The sequence below is a fragment of the Pan troglodytes genome, chromosome 10 (assembly GCF_028858775.2).
Source record: "Pan troglodytes isolate AG18354 chromosome 10, NHGRI_mPanTro3-v2.0_pri, whole genome shotgun sequence".
NCBI lineage: Eukaryota > Metazoa > Chordata > Mammalia > Primates > Hominidae > Pan > Pan troglodytes.
The window spans coordinates 128,415,250-128,434,871 of NC_072408.2; the positions used below are offsets into that span (position 1 = coordinate 128,415,250).

Below are 19,622 nucleotides of genomic sequence, written 5' to 3' on the forward strand. Positions count from 1 at the left end.
TCATCCACCCCTCCCCCAACATTACCTGTGTGGCCGACTCAAATTCAAAGCATTTTGTATATATAACTGTTTTCTTTTTTTGCTTTTCTGCTGCATGTCTTTTTCGTGGGGGGTGATCCTCTGCAGATCCCCCCATTTGCGGACCCGCCATGTGGAGGAGGCATTTGGGGGGCTCAGAAGGAAATTAGCTCGGCTCCATACCTATAAGGACTGCCTAACTTTTAAACTCCCGGCACTCAAAGATGTGGACACACACACGTACAGGAAATACAGCCAGACCAGAGCCTTTGCAGTCCGCAGCTGACCGGAAGACGTTGCCTTTCATTCATTCATTCTGCCCGCCTCTGTGGACTCCTTTACTAGGCGACCAGCCCTGAAACAGAAGTTGGACATTTTTTAAAGGTTCTTGCGCTCGGCAAGGGGAGCAGATAGATGCTCAGGAGCGAAAGACGCAGAGAATTGGATCTGGCGCCTCCTAACGCAGCCCGCACAGGAGCGAAGGGTAAGCCCTTGTTGGTAGTTTATAGAAGACAAGTCGGTGGAATGGTGCATGGTGCTCTGGGATGGGTGGGGGGAACTCTGGTGCCCCTTGATGAAGCCCCTACAGGGCTTCTTAGCGGAGGTATCGGCACCCTCCGTACATACATGGGTGTCATTAGGTCCCTGTCCACTTACTAGTGTTTTTGACTACCCCAGCACTGGTCCTGGGTTGTCTTGTCCTCCCATCATGAGCAACAGTCAGGTCGACTTGGCTTGAGAAAAGCTAGCCCTAAACATTCCTCCAGCCCCAGCTGTGGCGCCCTGCTAGGCCTGATCTTGCGGGTAAAGATGCTGATAAAATGACATGGCAAGAGGGAGACGATAAAGGGACATTGTAGATAGCAGGCTTTGAGCCTGACATTTTATTTTTGCCATAACCCTGTGGGATACTTGGAGCAGGTCATTTTGCAGATAGGGAAACTGAAGCTCAGAGAAATTATGAATCTGAATAATTGCTGTGCTCCCATATCGTCCCCAGACTATCAGACAGACCTGTGGGGAGGACGTGGCTTCCCCACCAGGAGATACGATGTCACTATCAGCATCGTATTGGCCGTCCTAAGAGACAGCTTCCCCCTCACTCACCTTAGAAGTTTCCTGTCCTATCTGACTGTAGTCTTTCCCACCCACCCTCAAAGGCTACTCTTTGAAGTTTGTTTTCATTCATGTTCACTAGCTGTAAAAATCTTTTAAGCAGGGATGAGGCTGGGAAACATCAAAATTTGTTTCCAAACTGAAATCGCCCACGTTGGCTGCTGCGTGCAATCAGTAGCCCTTCGTGTGAGTGCTGCCGGTTCTGCCTTCAGTCCGTCCAGAACCATGGACCATTTTATTTGTTCCTGTCTTTCTCACAAGAACCCTTTAAGGGAAATCGTCTTGTTCGTTCCCATTTTGCAAAGGAGGAAATTAGGACTAAGAAAAGCAAAGCCACTCACCCAGGATCACATAGCGCGTATGTGCCGCTGCCAGGGCTCACACTGGAGCCTGGCTTGGCCATCACGTGCTTTTTTTTTTTTTTTTTTTTTAGTAACTTACCAGCCTCACTACTGCCCCATAATGAAATAAACATGTTCAAAGGAGGCTGCATGGGCTGGAGAGTGACGCAAAGTGAATTAAGTGAAATAAAGCAAAAAATATATAATAGAATGCTTCATCTAATTAATTCTTTTTTCTCCCTGAGGCCCTTCTTTCTCTCCAAGTGGCCTCATGGTGGCCCCAAAAGCTGGCATCAGAAAAAGGTCCAATGGCAGCCACCTTAGTGTAAAAACAGTTAAGTCCATCTATCACCTCCACGAGGAGTTCCTGGCCTGTCAGAGTGGGAAGGGGCTGGGTAGTCACCTAATTTAATCCCCCCCCTTTACAAACCTCGAGGAAACCGCAAACACGAGAAAAGAATGGGCCAGCCGGGGGTTTGTTCCCCTTGGCCTCCCCCAGAATGCCTGCCCTGCTGCCGGGTCCTAAGTGGCCACTCAATAAATGTTGGGCCCTTGATGAATCACCTTCCCCCTCGATATTTGCATTTTCTCTTTATCAGTAATTGGCAGATGAAAGGCTTTGTCCTCCAGTTGAAAGAATTCCAAGCATTTGCTCAAAGTGGGGGAGGAGGTTATTTTGGACCAAAGGGGGAAGGGCCAAGACCCTGGAGCTCCCAGTGTTGACTAATTGTCCCAGAGAAGTGGAGAGTAGGTAAGGGAAGAGAGAAGGTGAAGGTGCTTACCCCAGAGATGTACTTTTTCTTGCAGGAAAACACCGGGCCGGTTGTATTGGAAACATAATAATAATTATTTCCTGGACCCTCCTGCTCGATCTTACAAAAGGCCCAGTCAAATCCTGCCTGAGTTACCCCCATTCATTCTTCATTCATCAAAGGTTGATTGAGCAACCCTGTGCCCAAAGACAGAGAGGCTAGAGAAAAGAAGATGCAGCGTGGGGCATGCAGATTGGGGCATACTCGAGGCTGGGTAGGACGATGGACCTGCAGCTTCCCAAGGAAAGGGTGGACACTGGATGTAGCTCTCAGAAACCAGAATCTTGATAAGAAATTGAAGTTGTTCTCATATTCATATATGATTATCATAGCTCCTGATTTTTCTTTTCTTTTTTTTTTGAGAGAGGGTCTTGCTCTGTTGCCCAGGCTGGAGTGCAGTGACACAATCTCAGCTCACTGCAACCTCCACCTCCTGGACTCAAGCAATGCTCCACCTTAGCCTTCCAAGTAGCTGAGACTACAGGAGTGCGCCACCATGCCCAGCTAATTTTTGTATTTTTGGTAGAGACAGGGTTTTGCCGTGTTGCCCAGGCTGGTCTCCAACTCCTAGGCTCAAGTGTTCCTCCCGCCTCGGCCTCCCAAAGTGCTGAGATTACAGCCGTAAGCCACCACACCTGGCCCTGTTTTAATTTAAGGATATCTAATCATTCTACATCAGCATATGTGGAATGCTATAGCACATCAGCTATAGTTTCCTTATTCTTTCTAATGATTTCATAGCATTTCATTGGGCAGATAAATGGTGCAAGAATGATTTAATTAGTTCCCTAACTTTTAGATGGTTTTCAATCTTTTTCTATTGCAAACAGAGCTATAAGGGATTGCAGCTTTGTGCTTGAGTCTGTCAGTAGAATATATATCTGAAAGTGATCATCCACGTCTCAGGATTCCTACCCTATCACCAACTATTTGTCCTTGAGAAGTTTATTTGTGAGATCTGAGCAGGTGGGACAACCTCATATCCAACTGGTATCCCCAGGAGTCTACGCAGTGCCATGCCCTTGGCAGGCACTCAGAGAGAGTGGTTTAAGGGCTAACACTGCAAGCATTCACACTGTAACCAGATGGCCTCTTCTAGGAAACCTTTGCTGATATGCTTGGCCCCCTTTCCCCATGGACCCTTCATTCATTCCACAAATGTTTGTGGAAGGTTGATTAGGGGGACCCTGTATCAAATCAGCCTCTTAGGTATATATAGCCTGGTAGGTGAGTTAAAACAAATACTGGAAAGCACTCTAAGGCTGCGCTGTTTGATGGGATACATTAGCTACATACAGCTACTTAAATTTAATTAAAATAAAATGTAAAATTCAGCTCCTTAACCCAGTACCTACATTTGAAGGGGCTAGAAGTGACAGCACTGAATGGTGCAGATACAGAATATCCCTATCATTGGCTGGGCGCTGTGGGTCACACCTGTAATCCCAGCATTTTGGGATGCTGAGGCAGGTGGATCACCTGAGGTCAGGAGTTCAAGACCAGCCTGGCCAACATGATGAAACCCCCGTCTCCATTAAAAATACAAAAATTGGACAAGCGTGGTGGTTCACACCTGTAATCCCAGCAACTCAGGAGGCTGAGGCAGGAGAATTGCTTGAACCCAGGAGGCAGAGTTTGCAATGAGCTGATTGCACCACTGCACTCAAACCTGGGTGACAGAGGGGGATTCTGTCTCAAAAAAAAAAAAAGAATATCTTGAATAACTCTATCATCTTCTGTGGGACAGCCCTGAAGGGAGGCTTAGCATAGTGGGCAACCCTGTGGGCTCTGGATTCCTGTAAGCTCTGAGTTCGAATCCTATCATTATTTCCTAGCTATAAAATTTGGCCAAGCAAGTTAACCTGTCTTTGAGCCTCAGCCATAAAGGTGGGGAATTACAGCCCCTTATGGAGATTTGGCAAGGATTCAAAGGTACTGCAAATGTGAGGGGCTTTGCACAAAGTCATAGTAATATTATCAAAAATCGGGAGTGAAGCCAGGCGCAGTGGCTCATGCCTATAATCCCAGCAATTTGGGAGGCCAAGGCGGACAGATCACCTGTGCTCAGGAGTTCGAGACCAGCTTGGGCAACATGATAAAACCCTATCTCTACTAAAAATACAAAAATTAGCTGGGTGTGGTGGCATGCGCCTGTAGTCCCAGCTACTCAGGAGGCTGAGGCACAAGAACCGCTTGAACCCAGGAGGCAGAGGTTGCAGTGAGCCAAGATCATGTCACTGCACTCCAGCCTGGGTGACATCCCAAGACTCCGTCTCCAAACCAAAACGAAACTAAACAACATGCAGAATACTAATAATACTAAGTTGTGCGGACCATGTAAGGAAACCAAAAGGGTTATGTCTGTATCTACATGCTTTTTTTTTTTTTTTTTTGTGAGACAGAGTCTTGCTATAACACCCAGGCTGGAGTACAATGGCACAATCTCGGCTCACTGAAACCTCCGCCTCCCGGGTTCAAGCAATTCTCCTGCCTCAGCCTCCCAAGTAGCTGGGACTACAGGCGCATACCACCATGCCCGGCTGATTTTTGTGTTTTTAGTAGAGACAGGGTTTCACCATACTGGCCAGGCACGTCTCAAACTCCTGACCTCAGGTGATCCGCCCATCTCGGCCTCCCAGACTGCTGGGACTACAGGCTTGAGCCACCGTGCCCGACCCATACATTCTTTAGTATGCGCAGAATTTCCTTTGGAAAGATCAAAAAGTGAGAAAAAGAACTGGGAAAAGAGAAGAAAGCCTATTTTTTGGTAAAGTGATATTTTTACCACATATGTACATGAACGGTGCCTGATTTTAAACCTTATTGACTTAATCTCATTTTAGATGCTGTAGTACCTCTTGAATTTTGTACCGCACAGATGTATTACCTACTCAAAAATAATTCCATTTTATTCCTTTTTTAAGTCTATAAGATTCAAAATCAGGCAAACCTAAACCAAAACTAAATTTTTTTTTTTTTTTTTTTTTGAGACAGGGTCTTGCTCTGTCACCCAGGCTCTGGTGTGCAGTGGTGTGATCACAGCTCACTGTAGCCTCCACCTCCCGCGCTCAGGCAATGCTCCCACCTCAGACTCCCGAGTAGCTGGGACTTGTAGGCATGCAAGACCAGGCCCAGCTAATTTTGGTACTTTTTGTAGGGACTCTGTTTTGCCATGTTACTCAGGCTGTTCTCAAACTCCTGAGCTCAAGTGATCCACCCCTCAGCCTCCCAAAGTGGGGGATTACAGGCTAAATATTCTTTAGATATAGATACATAAGTCACAAAACAGGAATAAAAGCAAGGAATGATTAACACAAAATGCTGCAAAAGACCATTCAGGAAAGGAATGTGAACAGAGATACTAGTGACTTTCTGTTTCTTAATCCACCTGCTGGGCATCTGAGACTGTTCCTTAAAGTATAGTTAAATATTTTTCAGATTCTATTGTATTTATGAGATATTCCACAATTTTTCTTTTTCTTTTTTTTCTTCTTTTTTTTTTTGAGACGGAGTCTCGCTCTGTCGCCCAGGCTGGAGTGCAGTGGCATGATCTCGGGTCACTGCAACCTCTGCCTCCCTGGTTCAAGCGATTCTCCTGCCTCAGCCTCCTGAGTAGCTGGGACTACAGGCAAATGCTGCCACACCCAGCTAATTTTTGTATTTTTTGTAGAGACGGGGTTTTGCCATGTTGGCCAGGCTGGTCTCGAACTTCTGAGCTCAGGTGATCTGCCCGCCTCAGCCTCCCAAAGTGCTGGGATTACAGGCCTGAGGCACTGCGCCCAGCCTTATTTTCTTGTATTATTGTATCACAGAAATATACACACCAGCCAGGTGCTGTGGCTCATGCCTGTAATCCCACCACTTTGGAAGGCCAAGGTGGGCAGATCATTTGAGGTAAGGAGTTGGAGACCAGCCTGGTCAACATGGTGAGACCCTGTCTCTACTAAAAATACAAAAATTAGCCAGGCATGGCGACATGCGCCTGTAATCCCACCTACTCAGGAGGCTGAGGCAGGAAAATTGCTTAAACCCGGGAGGCAGAGATTGCAGTGAGCCAAAATCATGCCACTGCACTCCAGCATGGGTGACTAAGCAAGTCTCCATCTCAAAAAAAAAAAGAAAGAAAGAAATATACACACCGTCTCTCATCTTGCCTTTCACTGACTATAATCTTGGACCCCTTTCCATGTGCTATCTGTAGAACTGCCATTCTAAAGTATTATTTAGGCTGGGCGCGGTGGCTCACGCCTGTAATCCCAACACTGGGAGGCTGAGGCAGGCGGATTACCTGAGGTCAAGAGTTGGAGACCAGCCTGGCCAACATGGTGAAACCCGTCTCTACTAAAAATACCAAAAATTTGTTGGGCGTGGTGGCATGTGCCTGTAATCCCAGCTACTCGGGAGGTTAAGACAGGAGAATCGCTGGAACCCGGGAGTCAGAGGTTGCAGTGATCCGAGATCGCACCATTGCCCCCAGGGGCCTAGGCAACAAGAGCGAAACTTCGTCTCAAAAAAAAAAAAAAAGAAAAGAAAAAGAAAAAAAGTATTATTTAAGTGTTACATAAATCTGAGTGTTGTGATAGAAAGTTCGATTGGTTTTAAAAAGTCACAGAATAAAGTGTATATTATGACCCATTTATGTCAAAACAAGCTATTTATAGTAATATTTGTATATATATATGTGTGCCCCCCCACCAAAAAAAAAAAAAGATAAGAAAGGCTTGGAGACTGGGCACGGTGGCTCACTCCTGTAATCCTAGCACTTTGGGAAGCTGAGGCAGATGGATCACCTGAGGTCAGGAGTTCGAGACCAGTCTGGCCAACATGGCGAAACCCCGTCTCTACTAAAGATACAAAAATTAGCTGGGCGTGGTGGCACTCGCCTGTAATCCCAGCTACTTGAGAGGCTGAGGAAGGAGAATCGCTTGAACCTGGGAGGTAGAAGTTGCAATGAGCCGAGATCATGCCACTGCACTTCAGCCTGCCCAACGGGAGCAAGACTCCATCTCAAAAAGAAAAAAAAAAAAGAAAGGCTTGGAATTGCGCGGCAAACCACTACCTTTGATTCCCTCACAGGAGGGGAGAAAATTTTAACGGGGTTATATTTATATATTATTTGCGTCTTTAACAACAATTTTGACCTTTTACATTTGTCAAATACTTCAAACATAATGAAAGTTATAAAATAAATAAAGAGGGCCTAGTGCGGTGGCTCACGCGTATAATCCTAACATTTTGGGAGGCTCAGGCAGGCAGATCACCTGAGGTCAGGGGTTCGAGACCAGCCTGGGCACCATGGCAAAGCCCCGTCTCTACTAAAAATACACAAATTGGCCAGGTGTGGTTACATCTGTAATCCCAGCACACCTGTAATCCCAGCTACTCAGGAGGCTGAGGCAGGAGAATCGCCTGAACTCAGGAGGCAGAGGTTGCAGTGACCCGAGATGGTGCCACTGCACTTCAGCCTGGGCAACAGAGTGAGACTCCCTCTCAAAAAAAATTAATAAAATAAATAAAGACTCGTGTATCCAGCATCCAGTGTTGGCAAATGTTAGAGATTTGCCATATTTGTATGAGTTTTGCAATTTAAAACAAATATTCTTTTTTTTTTTTTTTTTTTATGACGGAGACTCACTGTCGCCCAGGTTGGACTACAGTGGCATGATCCCGGCTCACTGCAACCTCCACCTCCCGGGTTCAAGCGATTCTCTTGCCTCAGCCTCCTCCTGCCTCAGCCTCCGGAGTAGCTGGGATTACATGCGTGTGCCACCACGCCCAGCTAATTTTGTATATTTAGTAGAGACAGGGTTTCACCACATTAGCCAGGCTGATCTCGAACTCCTGACCTCAGGTAATCCGCCTGCCTCTGTCTCCCAAAGTGCTGGGATTACAGGCGTGAGCCAATGCGCCAGGCTCCTAAAACAAATATTCTTACTTGGGAAATATTCTTAATCTGGGAGGATAACAGACCATACTATTTCTGTTAAAGTGATTGGGGTCTCCAGGCCGGGCGCGGTGGCTCACGCCTATAATCCTAGCACTTTGGGAGGCCGAGGCGGGTGGATCACCTGAGGTCAGGAGTTCAAGACCAGCCTGGCCAACATGTGAAACCCTGTCTCTACTAAAAAAAAAAATACAAAAAAATTAGCTCGGCATGGTGGCGGGCACCTGTAATCCCAGCTACTTCAGGAGGCTGAGACAGGAGAACCCCGTGAACCTGGAAGGCGGAGGTTGCAGTGAGCCGAGATTCTATCACTGTACTCCAGCCTGGGCGACAAGAGTGAAATTTTATCTCAAAAAAAAAAAAAAAGAAAAAAAAAAAAGAACGTGATTGGGGTCTCCAAAGACCTTTTCATTTTATTCCTCAGTCTTTTGTAGATTGAGTAAAAAGACTAAGGAAGACCAAAATGCATGCATATAGACTGTCAAGCCTTGGCCATTTGGGGAAGACTTCAGTTTCTCTCTAGAATTCTTCATTTTATTTATTTATTTAGAGACGGAGTCTTGCTCTGTCGCCCAGGCTGGAGTGCAATGCCACGATCTCGGCTCACTGCAACCTCCACCTGCCGGGTACAAGCTATTCTCCTGTCTCAGCCTCCTGAGTAGCTGGGATTACAGGTGCCCACCACCATGCCTGGCTCATTTTTGTGTTTTTAGTAGAGGCAGGGTTTCACCATGTTGGCCAGGCTGCTCTCGAACTCCAGACCTCAGGTGGATCCACCCGCCTCGGCCTCCCAAAATGCTGGGACTACAGGCGTGTGCCACCGCGCCCAGCGAATTCTTCATTTTATAATCTGTCTCTTCCACTGTGAGGGTTGAAAGGAACACTGGATATAACAGGTGAGTTAATTAAGGGGTTAATGCCAGGAAGAGTCACGAAAGTTCAAAGATTCTTTAAAAAACTTGTCTTTTTGGGGCGGGTGCGGTGGCTCACGCCTGTAATCCCATCACTTTGGGAGGCCGAGGCGTGTGGATCACCTGAGGTCAGAAGTTTGAGACCAGCCTGGCCAACATGGTGAAACCCCCTCTCTACTAAAAATACAAAAATTAACCGGGCGTGGTGGCGCGTGCCTGTAATCACAGCTACTATCGGGGCTGAGGCAGGAAGATCGCTTGTACCCGAGAGGCGGAGGTTGTGGTGAGCCGAGATCGCGCCACTGCACTCCAGCCTGGGCAACAGAGCGAGACTCTGTCTCAAAAAAAAACAAAAAAGAAAAAAAAGAAAAAAAAAAAATTGCCTCTTTGGATTGATGGACAAGTACTTTAACCAATGGAAATAGAAATCTAAGCATTACTTCATCATGCTCAATTGTGATTGGTTGACGATCCCCGAGGGAGGGCTCAGAGGGCTGGCAGTTAACCCTTTCAGGGAAAATCAGCCCTTTTGCATTTATTTTATTTTAAAGTTGAAGTAGTAACAGATGAAAAGCCTACAAAAGTCCCCGGACTTTCAAATACCACATTTCAGTCTTAGCCCAGAAAGCAGGATTTCGCCCCACAAAGGAATAGTCAAGGACAAATTTCCTGGAGAAAAGTTTTGAACTTTTAGAACGGGGAATCCGCTGACCTTGCTGAGTAAGTGAGAAGGTTGATTCACTTTTTGTGCTGTTGGAACAGGGACCAGTGTTGGAGATGATTCCATTAATCTTGCGAAGTGATCAGTCACTGGGAGGATTGAATTGCATTTCCTGCCTAAAGATATAGAGACAGATGACCTTTGCTGCAGCCCTCAGACCCCCAGTTCACAGCTGGGGAGAGGATGTGTCAGCGTTTACTTTCAGGTCTCACCCTGCCCTTTGTTCAAAATTCAGACTCTTTTGTGTTTAGGCTGCTGCTGGGGTTTTTGTAGTTGTTGATGCTGCTTTTTTTTTTTTTTTTTTTTTTTTTATAACCGCCCACATCCTGCAACTTCTGAGAAACAAACTCTCTATTTGGTAGAAGATAAAATCTGGAGGTGCCTCGGAGAGGGAACCAGAATACACAGGGAATTCCGAGAGGCCATTGGGCCTTTAGGCTTTAATTACTGCCCTCACCCCTTCCTGGACTCCCTAAATGCTGCAGGCTGAACTGGATGGAGCCAAAAGTCCAGCAAAATGAATAACAATGCTTCGTGTTTATATGGCTCTACTACAAGAAAGCTTTTACACACATTACCTCATGGAAGAGGCACTGCTAAAGCAGAAGTATTTACATAAATGAACATTCGCAGTTCCTAAATGTAGTCAGCTGCATGACCTAGGACAAAGTGTCCAAACTTAAGTCTCAGTTTTCTCATCTGTAAAATGGGGTCACATGAAAGTTACCAGAGGAGGCCGGGCGCGGTGGCTCACGCCTGTAATCCCAGCACTTTGGGAGGCTGAGGTGGGCGGATCACAAGGTCAGGAAATGGAGACCATCCTGGCGAACACGGTGAAACCCCATCTCTACAAAAAATTAGCAGGGCGTGGTGGCTGGCACCTGTAGTCCCAGCTACTCAGGAGGCTGAGGCAGGAGAATGGCGTGAACCCAGGAGGCGGAGCTTGCAGTGAGCCGAGATCTCGCCACTGCACTCCAGCCTGGGTGACAAGAGCGAGACTCCATCTCAAAAAAAAAAAAAAAAAAAAAAAAAAGTTACCAGAGGGTCAAGGCGCGATGGCTCACACCTGTAATCCCAGCACTTTGGGAGGCCGAGGCAGGCAGATCCCCTGAAGTCAGGAGTTTGAGACCAACTTGGCCAACATGGGGAAACCCCATCTCTACTAAAAACATAAAACTTAGCTGGGCATGGTGGCTCATGCCTGCAATCCCAGCTACTTGGGAGGCTGAGGGAAGAGAAATGCTTGAACCTGGGAGGCGGAGGTTGCAGAGCCTAGATCGTGCTACTGCACTCCAGCCTGGGTGACAGCAAGACTACGTCTCAAAAAAAGAAAGAAAGAAAGAAAAATAGGCCGGGCAAGGTGTCTCATGTCTGTAATTCCAGCACTTTGGGAGGCCAAGGCAGGCAGATCACCTGAGGTCGGGAGTTCGAGACCAGCCTGACTAACATGGAGAAACCCCGTCTCTACTGAAAATACAAAATTAGCCAGGCATGGTGGCGCATGCCTGCAATCCCAGCTACTTGGGAGGCTGAGGCAGGAGAATCGCTTGAACCCGGGAGGTGAAGGTTGCGGTGAGCCAAAATCACACCATTACACTCCAGCCTGAGCAACAAGAGCAAAACTCCATCTCAAAAAATAATAATAATAAAATAAAGTTAGCCGACAATTGAATGAGCCAATGTTCTATAACAGGACTCAATAAATGGTGTGTCTTAATTAAAATGAGGTTGACCTCCTGGGCTCCAGAACGATGACAGCTAGCTGGGCAAATTTAGCTTTTCCCCAAGGGGAACGCCTTGGGGAAGCCTGCCTGGAATGTATGGATTGAGTCCCGTTGCTTGTACATCCTGTCCCTCACCAGACTCCAAAGTCTGACCGTGCTGAACTATTTTGAGTTCTTTGACTAAACCTGCTCTTTCCTCCTCTGGACCTTTGCATATGCCAGTCTATTCCCCCAGCCCTTCTTCCCTCCTGTTTCTCCTGGAATCTGCTTTGCTCTCTCTCTTTCCTGCCCCCTCCCAGTAATTACCACATCATCTTATTGTTGCCTGTGCCCTCACCAGACTGTAAGCCCTAGGAGGGTAGTACCTGGTCTGTCTCATTCATGGATATAGCTCTAGCAAAGTGCCTGCATGTTCTCTAAAAATACTTGTGGTTTTTTTTTTATTATTTTATTTTTTTGAGACGGAGTCTCACTCCGTCGCCCAGGATGGAGTGCAGTGGTGCGACCTTGGCTCACTGCAACCTCTGCCTTGCCTCCGGAGTTCAAGCGATCCTCCTGCCTCAGCCTCCCAAGTAGCTGGGATTACAGGCACCCACCGCCACACCCAGGTAATATTTGTATTTTTAGTAGAGACGAGGTTTTGCCGTGTTGGCCAGGCTGGAAAACATACTTGTTGAATGGAAACCCAGCACCCCAATTCCTTCTCCCCAAATCCCAAAACCACTCACCCTTCTGGAAATCTCAAATAACTGCTGAAATTTTCTGTTTTCCTGGATAACCAAATTATAACACCCTTTACAGATGGTGTCCATGGCTTTTAACCCTCCTTGAAATGACATTCATTAATCCCACAACTATTTATTGAATGCCTCCTTGATTCACACAGAAAGCAACCTTAGGCAGGCACTGTGGCTCATACCTGTAATCCCAACGATTTGGGAGGTCAAAGCGGGTGGATCCCTTGAGCCCAGGAGTTAGAGACCAGCCTGGGCAACATGGTGAAACCCCATATCTACAAAACAAAAACAAAACACAGCAGCCTTGATAGGAAACTCTCCTCTTCATCCCGCGGCACCTATTCATGGCAGAGAGTGTGACGATCCCCCTGATGCGGCTGAGATGCTCTGAAATGAAGACGTTGGCTCTCATCCCCAGCCTGAAGAGAGAAAATTCTGAGATGGCTCCCTTACAGATTGAGAGCAGGTGAATTTACCTCTACTCTCACGCAAAACTCTCATTCAGAACACCTGTCACAACTAATAGACTACTCACGTGTCCACAGTCTACCACCACTCAATAAAAGGAAAATTCCCCGTCTAATCCCAGCACTACGGGAGGCCAAGGCAGGAGGCTCACTTGAGAGCCCAGAAGTTTGAGACCAGCCTAGGCAACATAATTAGGCCCTGTCTCTGTTAAAAAAAAAAAAAACCAAAACAAAAACAAAGGAAAAGTCTCTGAGGAGTCTAAGAAGACCAACCTTGTTCGTCCTCTTCACTATTTATTTTATTTATTTATTTATTTATTTATTTTGAGACAGAGTCTCGCTCTGTCGCCCAGGCTGGAGTGCAGTGGCACCAATCTCGGCTCACTGCAAGCTCCACCTCCCGGGTTCACGCCATTCTCCTGCCTCAGCCTCCCCAGTAGCTGGGACCACAGGCGCCCACCATCACACCCGGCTAATTTTTTGTATTTTTAGTACAGACGGGGTTTCACCGTGTTAGCCAGGTTGGTCTCGATCTCCTGACCTCGTGATCCACCCGCCTCAGCCTCCCAAAGTGCTGGGATTACAGGTGTGAGCCACTGCACCCGGCCTCTTCACTGTTTATTTTCAGGTCCTAGGACCCAGCTCATAAAACATACTCAACAAATGTTTGTTGAATGAATGAATTCCTCAACCTCCAAAACTATGTATATTTTCAGCTTGATCAACTAATCCTTAAAGTGTACCTCTTTGAACAAGATACCGGCTGGGTGCGGTGGCTCATGCCTGTAATCCCAGCACTTTGGGAGGCCAAGGCAGGCAGATCACCTGAAGTCAGGAGTTTGAGACCAGCCTTGCCAACATGGTGAAACCCTATCTCTACTAAAAATACAAAAATTAGCCGGGCATTGTGGTGGGCACCTGTAGTCCCAGCTACTCAGGAGGCCGAGGCAGGAGAATTGCTTGAACCCGGAAGGTTAAGGTTGCAGTGAGCCGAGATGGCGCCGCTGCACTCCAGCCTGGGTGACAGAGTGAAACTGTGTCTCAAAAAAAAAAAAGTCCTGACACACTGGCTCACGCCTGTAATCCTAGCACTTTGGCAGGCCAAGACGAGCAGATTGCCTGAACTCAGGAGTTTGAGACCAGCCTGGGTAACATGGTGAAACCCCGTGTCTACTAAAACACAAAAAATTAGCCAGGGGTCGCAGTGTGCGCCTGTAGTTCCAGCTACTCGGAAGGTTGAAGCAGAATTGCTTGAACCCAACAGGCGGAGGTGCAGTGAGCTGAGATCATGCCACTGCACTCCAGCCTGGGTGACAGAGGCAAGACTCGGTCTCCAAAAAAAAAAAAGATACCAAGTTTCTTAGAGGTATAAAAAATACGTTGGTGTGTCTTGGCGAGGCGGGAACACCTTTCTAGCTCCAAAGTCCAGACCCTTACCCACTCTATTCCACACTGCCACCCTTGTTCATGACACCTGTTGCACAGAAACTGAGTCATGGGGACCAGCCATCATTGCTCGCAGCTGAGGCCTAAAAACGCGTACCCTGCGTCCCCTCCACCGCCACGACCCAGCAGTCTGGGAGTCACCCCTAGCTCATGATGCCGGGTAGAGAAGGGGCCGCTGTTTGCATGTGACTCTAGCTTCCTCACTGCTAGGCTGTGCCTAATTATTTTATTTTTATTTATTTATCTATCTATTTATTTATTTATTGAGACGGAGTCTTGCTCTGTCGCCCAGGCTCGAGTGCAGTGGCGCCATCTTGGCTCACTGCAAGCTCCGCCTCCCGGGTTCACGCCATTCTCCTGCCTCAGCCTCCCAAGTAGCTGGGACTACAGGCGCCCGCCACCACGCCCGGCTAATTTTTTGTATTTTTAATAGATACGGGGTTTCACCGTGCTAGCCAGGATGATCTCGATCTACTGACCTCGTGATCCGCCCGCCTCGGCCTCCCAAAGTGCTGGGATTATAGGCGTGAGCCACCGTGCCCGGCGGCTGTGGCTAATTATTAGGTAACTAGCGTCGTTGGGTCTCCCTACCTGAAGGCCTAAAGGCTGGAGATAAGAGGGCTGAAGGGGAGTAGAGCCAGGACTGGTGGGCCTGGGAGCCACCAATAGTCCCAGAAGATCCTAGGGGGACTTTGCCTTCTGCTCCTGATCTCTGGAATCGATTCATCAGCCTGAGCTTCGACTCCAGCCTCTGCATCCGCTTCTCCCAAGGTGATTCCTCAATGTCTGCTCTGGGCACCTCATGGATGCATCGCAAGGGCTTTAGGGAGTCCTCTGCTCACAGGGATTGACCTACCCGCTTGCCAGGTCTCAAGCTCTTGAGAGAAAGCCTGATGCTCTTTTTGTCTTCACCTCCATCCTAGGCACTGGGTAGGAACACAGCCAAGAACGATTGCAGGATGGGTCCTTCCAGGACACTGACGTCTCAGCTTGCGCACTGTGAGTCCCTGGACGAGTTACTCCACCTCTCTGAACCTCCTCCTCACTTGCATAATGGGAAAAATAATGGACATAGGAAGATGAAACAAGACCTTGGAGACCACATTTACCATCTTATTTTCCTTGTTCCTTTTTCTTTTCTTTTTTTGTTTTTGTTTGTTTGTTTTTTGGAGACAGGGTCTCACTCTGTCACCCAGGCTGGGGTGCAATGGCGCGATCTCAGCTCACTGCAACCTCTGCCTCCTGGGTTCAAGGGATCCTCCCACCTCAGCCTCCCGGGTAGCTGGCACCACAGACGCACACCACCATGCCTGGCTAAATTTTTTTGTATTTTTAGTAGAAGTGGGGTTTTACCATGTTGGCCAGGCTGTTCTCGAACTCCTGGCCTCAAGTGATCCGTCCACCTCGGCCTCCCAAAGTGCTGGGATTACAGGCGTGAACCACCGAGCCCGGCCCCTTGTTCCCTGTTCTGTTTTCCTTTTCACTCTTATCACTGATCACCATCGATCATATTATCTACATATCTACATATCTATTAGATTGGCGCAAAAGTAATTGCTGTTTTTGCCATTACCTCCAATGGCATTACTTTCAGTGGCAAAAACTGCAATTACTTTTGCGCCAACCTAATATATTGAGACAGGGTCTCTGTCACCCAGGCTGCTGGAGGGCAGTGGCACAATCACAGCTCACTGCCATGTCCAACTCCTGGGTTCAAGTGATCCTCCCGCCTCAGTCTCCCGATTACCTGGGACTACAGGCATGTACCACCACACCCAGCCCGTTTTTTTGTTTGTTTGTTTTTGAAACAGTTTTGCTTTTGCCCCCCAGGTTGGAGTGCAATGGCATGATCTTGGTTCACTGCAACCTCTGCCTCCGGGGTTCAAGCGATTCTCCTGTCTCAGCCTCCCAAGTAGCTGGGATTACAGGTGCCTACCACCACACCTGGCTAATTTTTGGTTGTGTGTGTGTGTGTGTGTGTGTGTGTGTGTGTGTGTGTGTTGGAGTCTGGCTTTGTCACCCAGGCTGCTGGAGTGCAATGGCGCAATCTTCGGCTCACTGCAACCTCTGCCTCCTGGGTTTAAGCAATTCTCCTGCCTCAGACTCCTGAGTAGCTGAGATTACAGGTGTCCACCACCACGCCCGGCTAATTTTTGTATTTTTAGTAGAGACAGGGTTTCACTGTGTTGGCCAGGCTGGTCTCCATCTCCTGACCTCAGGTGATCCACCTGCCTCAGCCTCCCAAAGTGCTGGGACTACAGGCGTGAGCCACCATGCCCGGCTCAAGTTTCTTTTTTTCTTTTTTTCTTTTTTACATTTTGTAGAGACAGGGTCTCACTATGTTGCCCAGGCTGGTGTCGAACTCCTGATCTCAAGCAATCCTCCCTCTCTGGCTCCCGAAGTGCAGGGATAATAGGCATGAACCACTGTGCACAGCCCATATTTTATATTCTACTTAACTGAGTTTCTATAGTTTTTACTCCTCCCACTAGGATGTCTGTTTTGTTTACCTCCATATCTCCAGCCCCTAGAACAGAACTTGGTTCATGGTGGGTTCAGTAACTATTTGAATTAAATGAATAGATGCACGTAAAATGGTTAGTACTGTGGTGCCCAGTAATGGTAGGTATCAAACTTAGTCTCTGTGCTCCAACAGAAAGCAGTGTAATTTAAGATGGGCACAGTGGGCTGGGCGCGGTGGCTCACACCTGTAATCCCAGCACTTTGGGAGGCCGAGGCAGGTGGATCACCTGGGGTCAGGAGTTCGAGACTGGCCTGGCCAACATGGTAAAACCTTGTCTCTACTAAAAATACACAAAATTAGCTGGGTGTGGTGGTGGGCGCCTGTAATCCCAGCTACTTGGGAGGCTGAGGCAGGAGAATTGCTTCAACCTGGGAGGTGGAGATTGCAGTGAGCCAAGATCACGCCACTGCACTCCAGCCTGGGCGACAGAGCGAGACTCCGTCTCAAAAAAAAAAAAAGATGGGCACAGTGGCTCACGCCTGTAATCCCAGCACTTTGGGAGGCCGAGGTGGGCAGATCACCCGAGGTCAGGAGTTCGAGACCAGCCTGGCCAACATGGTGAAAAACCCTGTCTCTACTAAAAATACAAAAATTAGCCGGGTATGGTGGCACAGGCCTATAGTCCCAGCTACTTGGGAGGCTGAAGCAGGAGAATCACTTGAACCTGGGAGGCAGAGATTGCAGTAAGCCAAAATCTGGCCACTGCACTCCAGCCAGGGTGACAGAGCCAGACTCCATTTCAAAAAAATAAATAAAGAACGAAAGAAAGAGAGCAGTGTAATTGGAGCAGGGAAAACACAGCATCGTAATAGGAGGTACAGGTTAGGAGCTCTGGCTGAGAAATCCCGTCTGTACCATGTACCAGCTGTGTGACCTGGAACAGAAGAATGAATTCACCTTCCTGAGGCTCAGTCTCTTCATCTGTCAAATGGAGGTGATGTAGGACCTCCTGGGAAGGATGTGAGCATGCAGGAGACGGTAAATGAAAAGCACTTAGCAGAGTGTCTGGTGCATAATAAGTGCTCAGAAAACACTGGCCCACGCTGTTCATTATAGTAATACTCAGATGAGGGGGACCTCTGAGTCAATTAAACAGTTGCTAAGCACTTAAAATATGTCACGGGCCAGCGAGTCCAGTTAACATTTATTGACTTAAATCTGTGAACTCCTTAAGGGAAGGGACTGTGTCTACATTGTCATGATCCCGGCCCCAGAAGATGCTAATTAATGTGAAAACATGCTGGAAAAGTTACATACTGAACTCAAATATGAGTTAGAATACAGAATAGCTATTAGAGTAATAACACCCATTGCCTAACATGTGCCAGGCCTGCTGTTGGGTGTTGGAGAAAGGGCAGGGAGCTTAAACAAACATGGGAACTTACAGCTTAGCAGGGGAGACAGACTTTGTTCTGAGAATTGCACAGATAGAGAGGAAACTCTGAAGTTGATAAATATCACAAAGAAGACATATGTGGTGCTGTGAGTTCCATAATATGGAGGGAGGGAGGGTTGACCTGGTCTCGGACTGGGGAGGGAGTGATGCCTAGAGCTGAGCTCTGAAGAAAAGTTCTTTGCTAGGCTGAGTGTTGGGGAAGTGCTCTCAGCAGATGAAATGGCAGATAGAATAGGCCTTCTGACTGAGACACACATGTGCTAAAGGGCGCAAAAGAAGGCCCATATGACCCAAGTGTAGTGAGCTGAGGGTGCGATTGGGGGTGAAATAAACTGCAAAAATTAGTAGACACTTTGGGAACTAGCTGGGCAATGTCTGATAAAGCTGAAGGTGTGTGTAACCTATGATGCAGCCGCTCCACAGCTGAGGACATTGTTGACAGAAATGCAGGAGTGCACTGGGAAGCATGAACAAGAATGATGGCCCCAGCAGCATTGTATGTCATCACAAAAAACTGGAAATAGGCTGGGCGCGGTGACTCATGCCTGTAATCCCAGCACTTTGGGAGGCCAAGGCAGGCAGATCACCTGAGGTCAGGAGTTCGAGACCAGCCTGGCCAACACGGTGAGACCCCATCTCTACTAAAAATACAAAAATTAGCCGGGCGTGGTGGCACATGCCTATAATCCCAGCTACTCGGGAGGCTGATCAGGAGAACTGCTTGAACCCGGGAGGCGGAGGTTGCAATGAGCCAGGATCGTACCACTGCACTCCAGCCTGGGGCGACAGAGCAAGACTTTGTCCCAAAAAAAAAAAAAAAAAAAAAAAGACAGGTTCAGGCCTGGTGTGGTAGCTCACGTTTGTAATGCTGGCACTTTAGGAGGCCAAGACAGGAAAATCGCTTTAGTCCAGGAGTTTGAGACCAGCCTGGGCAACTTAGTGAGACTCTGTCTCTGCAAAAAAAATGTAAAAGTATGGGCGCGGTGGCTCATGCCTGTAATCCCAGCATTTTGGGAGGCCGAGGCAGGTGGATCACCTGAGGTCAGGAGTTCGAGACCAGCCTGGCCAACATGGCAAAACCCCATCTCTACTAAAAATACAAAAATTTGCTGGGCGTGGTGGTGTGTGCCTGTAATCCCAGCTACTCAGGAGGCTAAGGCAGGAGAATCACTTGAACCTGGGAGGCGGAGGTTGCAGTGAGCCAAGATTGCACCATTGCACTCCAGCCTGGGCAACAAGAGCGAAACTCCATCTCAAAAAGAAAAATGAAAAAAATTAGCTCGGTGTGGTGGTGCACTCCTGTGGTACCAGTTTCTCTGGAAGCTAAGGTGGGAGGATCACTTGAGCCCACAAAGTCAAGGCTGCAGTGAGCCATGATCGCAACACTGCACTCCAGCCTGGGCAACAGAGTGAGACCCTGTCTCCAAAAAAAAAAAAAAAAAAGTTCTGGGCACGGTGGTTCACG

The 19,622-nt window shown here is 47.8% G+C and overlaps 1 protein-coding gene and 1 long non-coding RNA gene across 8 annotated transcripts in view; one reads left to right on the forward strand and one right to left on the reverse strand.

Moving 5' to 3' along the window:
* KDM2B (lysine demethylase 2B) overlaps positions 1-1,506 on the reverse strand; it is a 154,654-nt gene extending 153,148 nt beyond the window's left edge. For 3 of the 7 annotated variants that reach the window (XM_063785138.1, XM_063785128.1, XM_063785127.1), the window contains exon 1: positions 26-155. In XM_063785138.1, the coding sequence (XP_063641208.1) occupies positions 26-151 (126 nt within the window). In that variant the 5' untranslated portion in view covers positions 152-155. Of the gene's footprint in view, positions 1-25; positions 375-1,475 lie in introns of those variants that run through there. The other 4 variants (XM_063785131.1, XM_063785139.1, XM_063785129.1 and 1 more) reach the window with 4 other exon arrangements.
* Positions 363-16,832, forward strand: LOC104001719 (uncharacterized). The gene is made up of 3 exons (XR_001708337.4): positions 363-502; positions 14,671-14,801; positions 15,161-16,832. It is a non-coding gene; the product is annotated as an uncharacterized LOC104001719 (long non-coding RNA).
* The last annotated feature ends 2,790 nt before the right edge of the window (positions 16,833-19,622 follow it).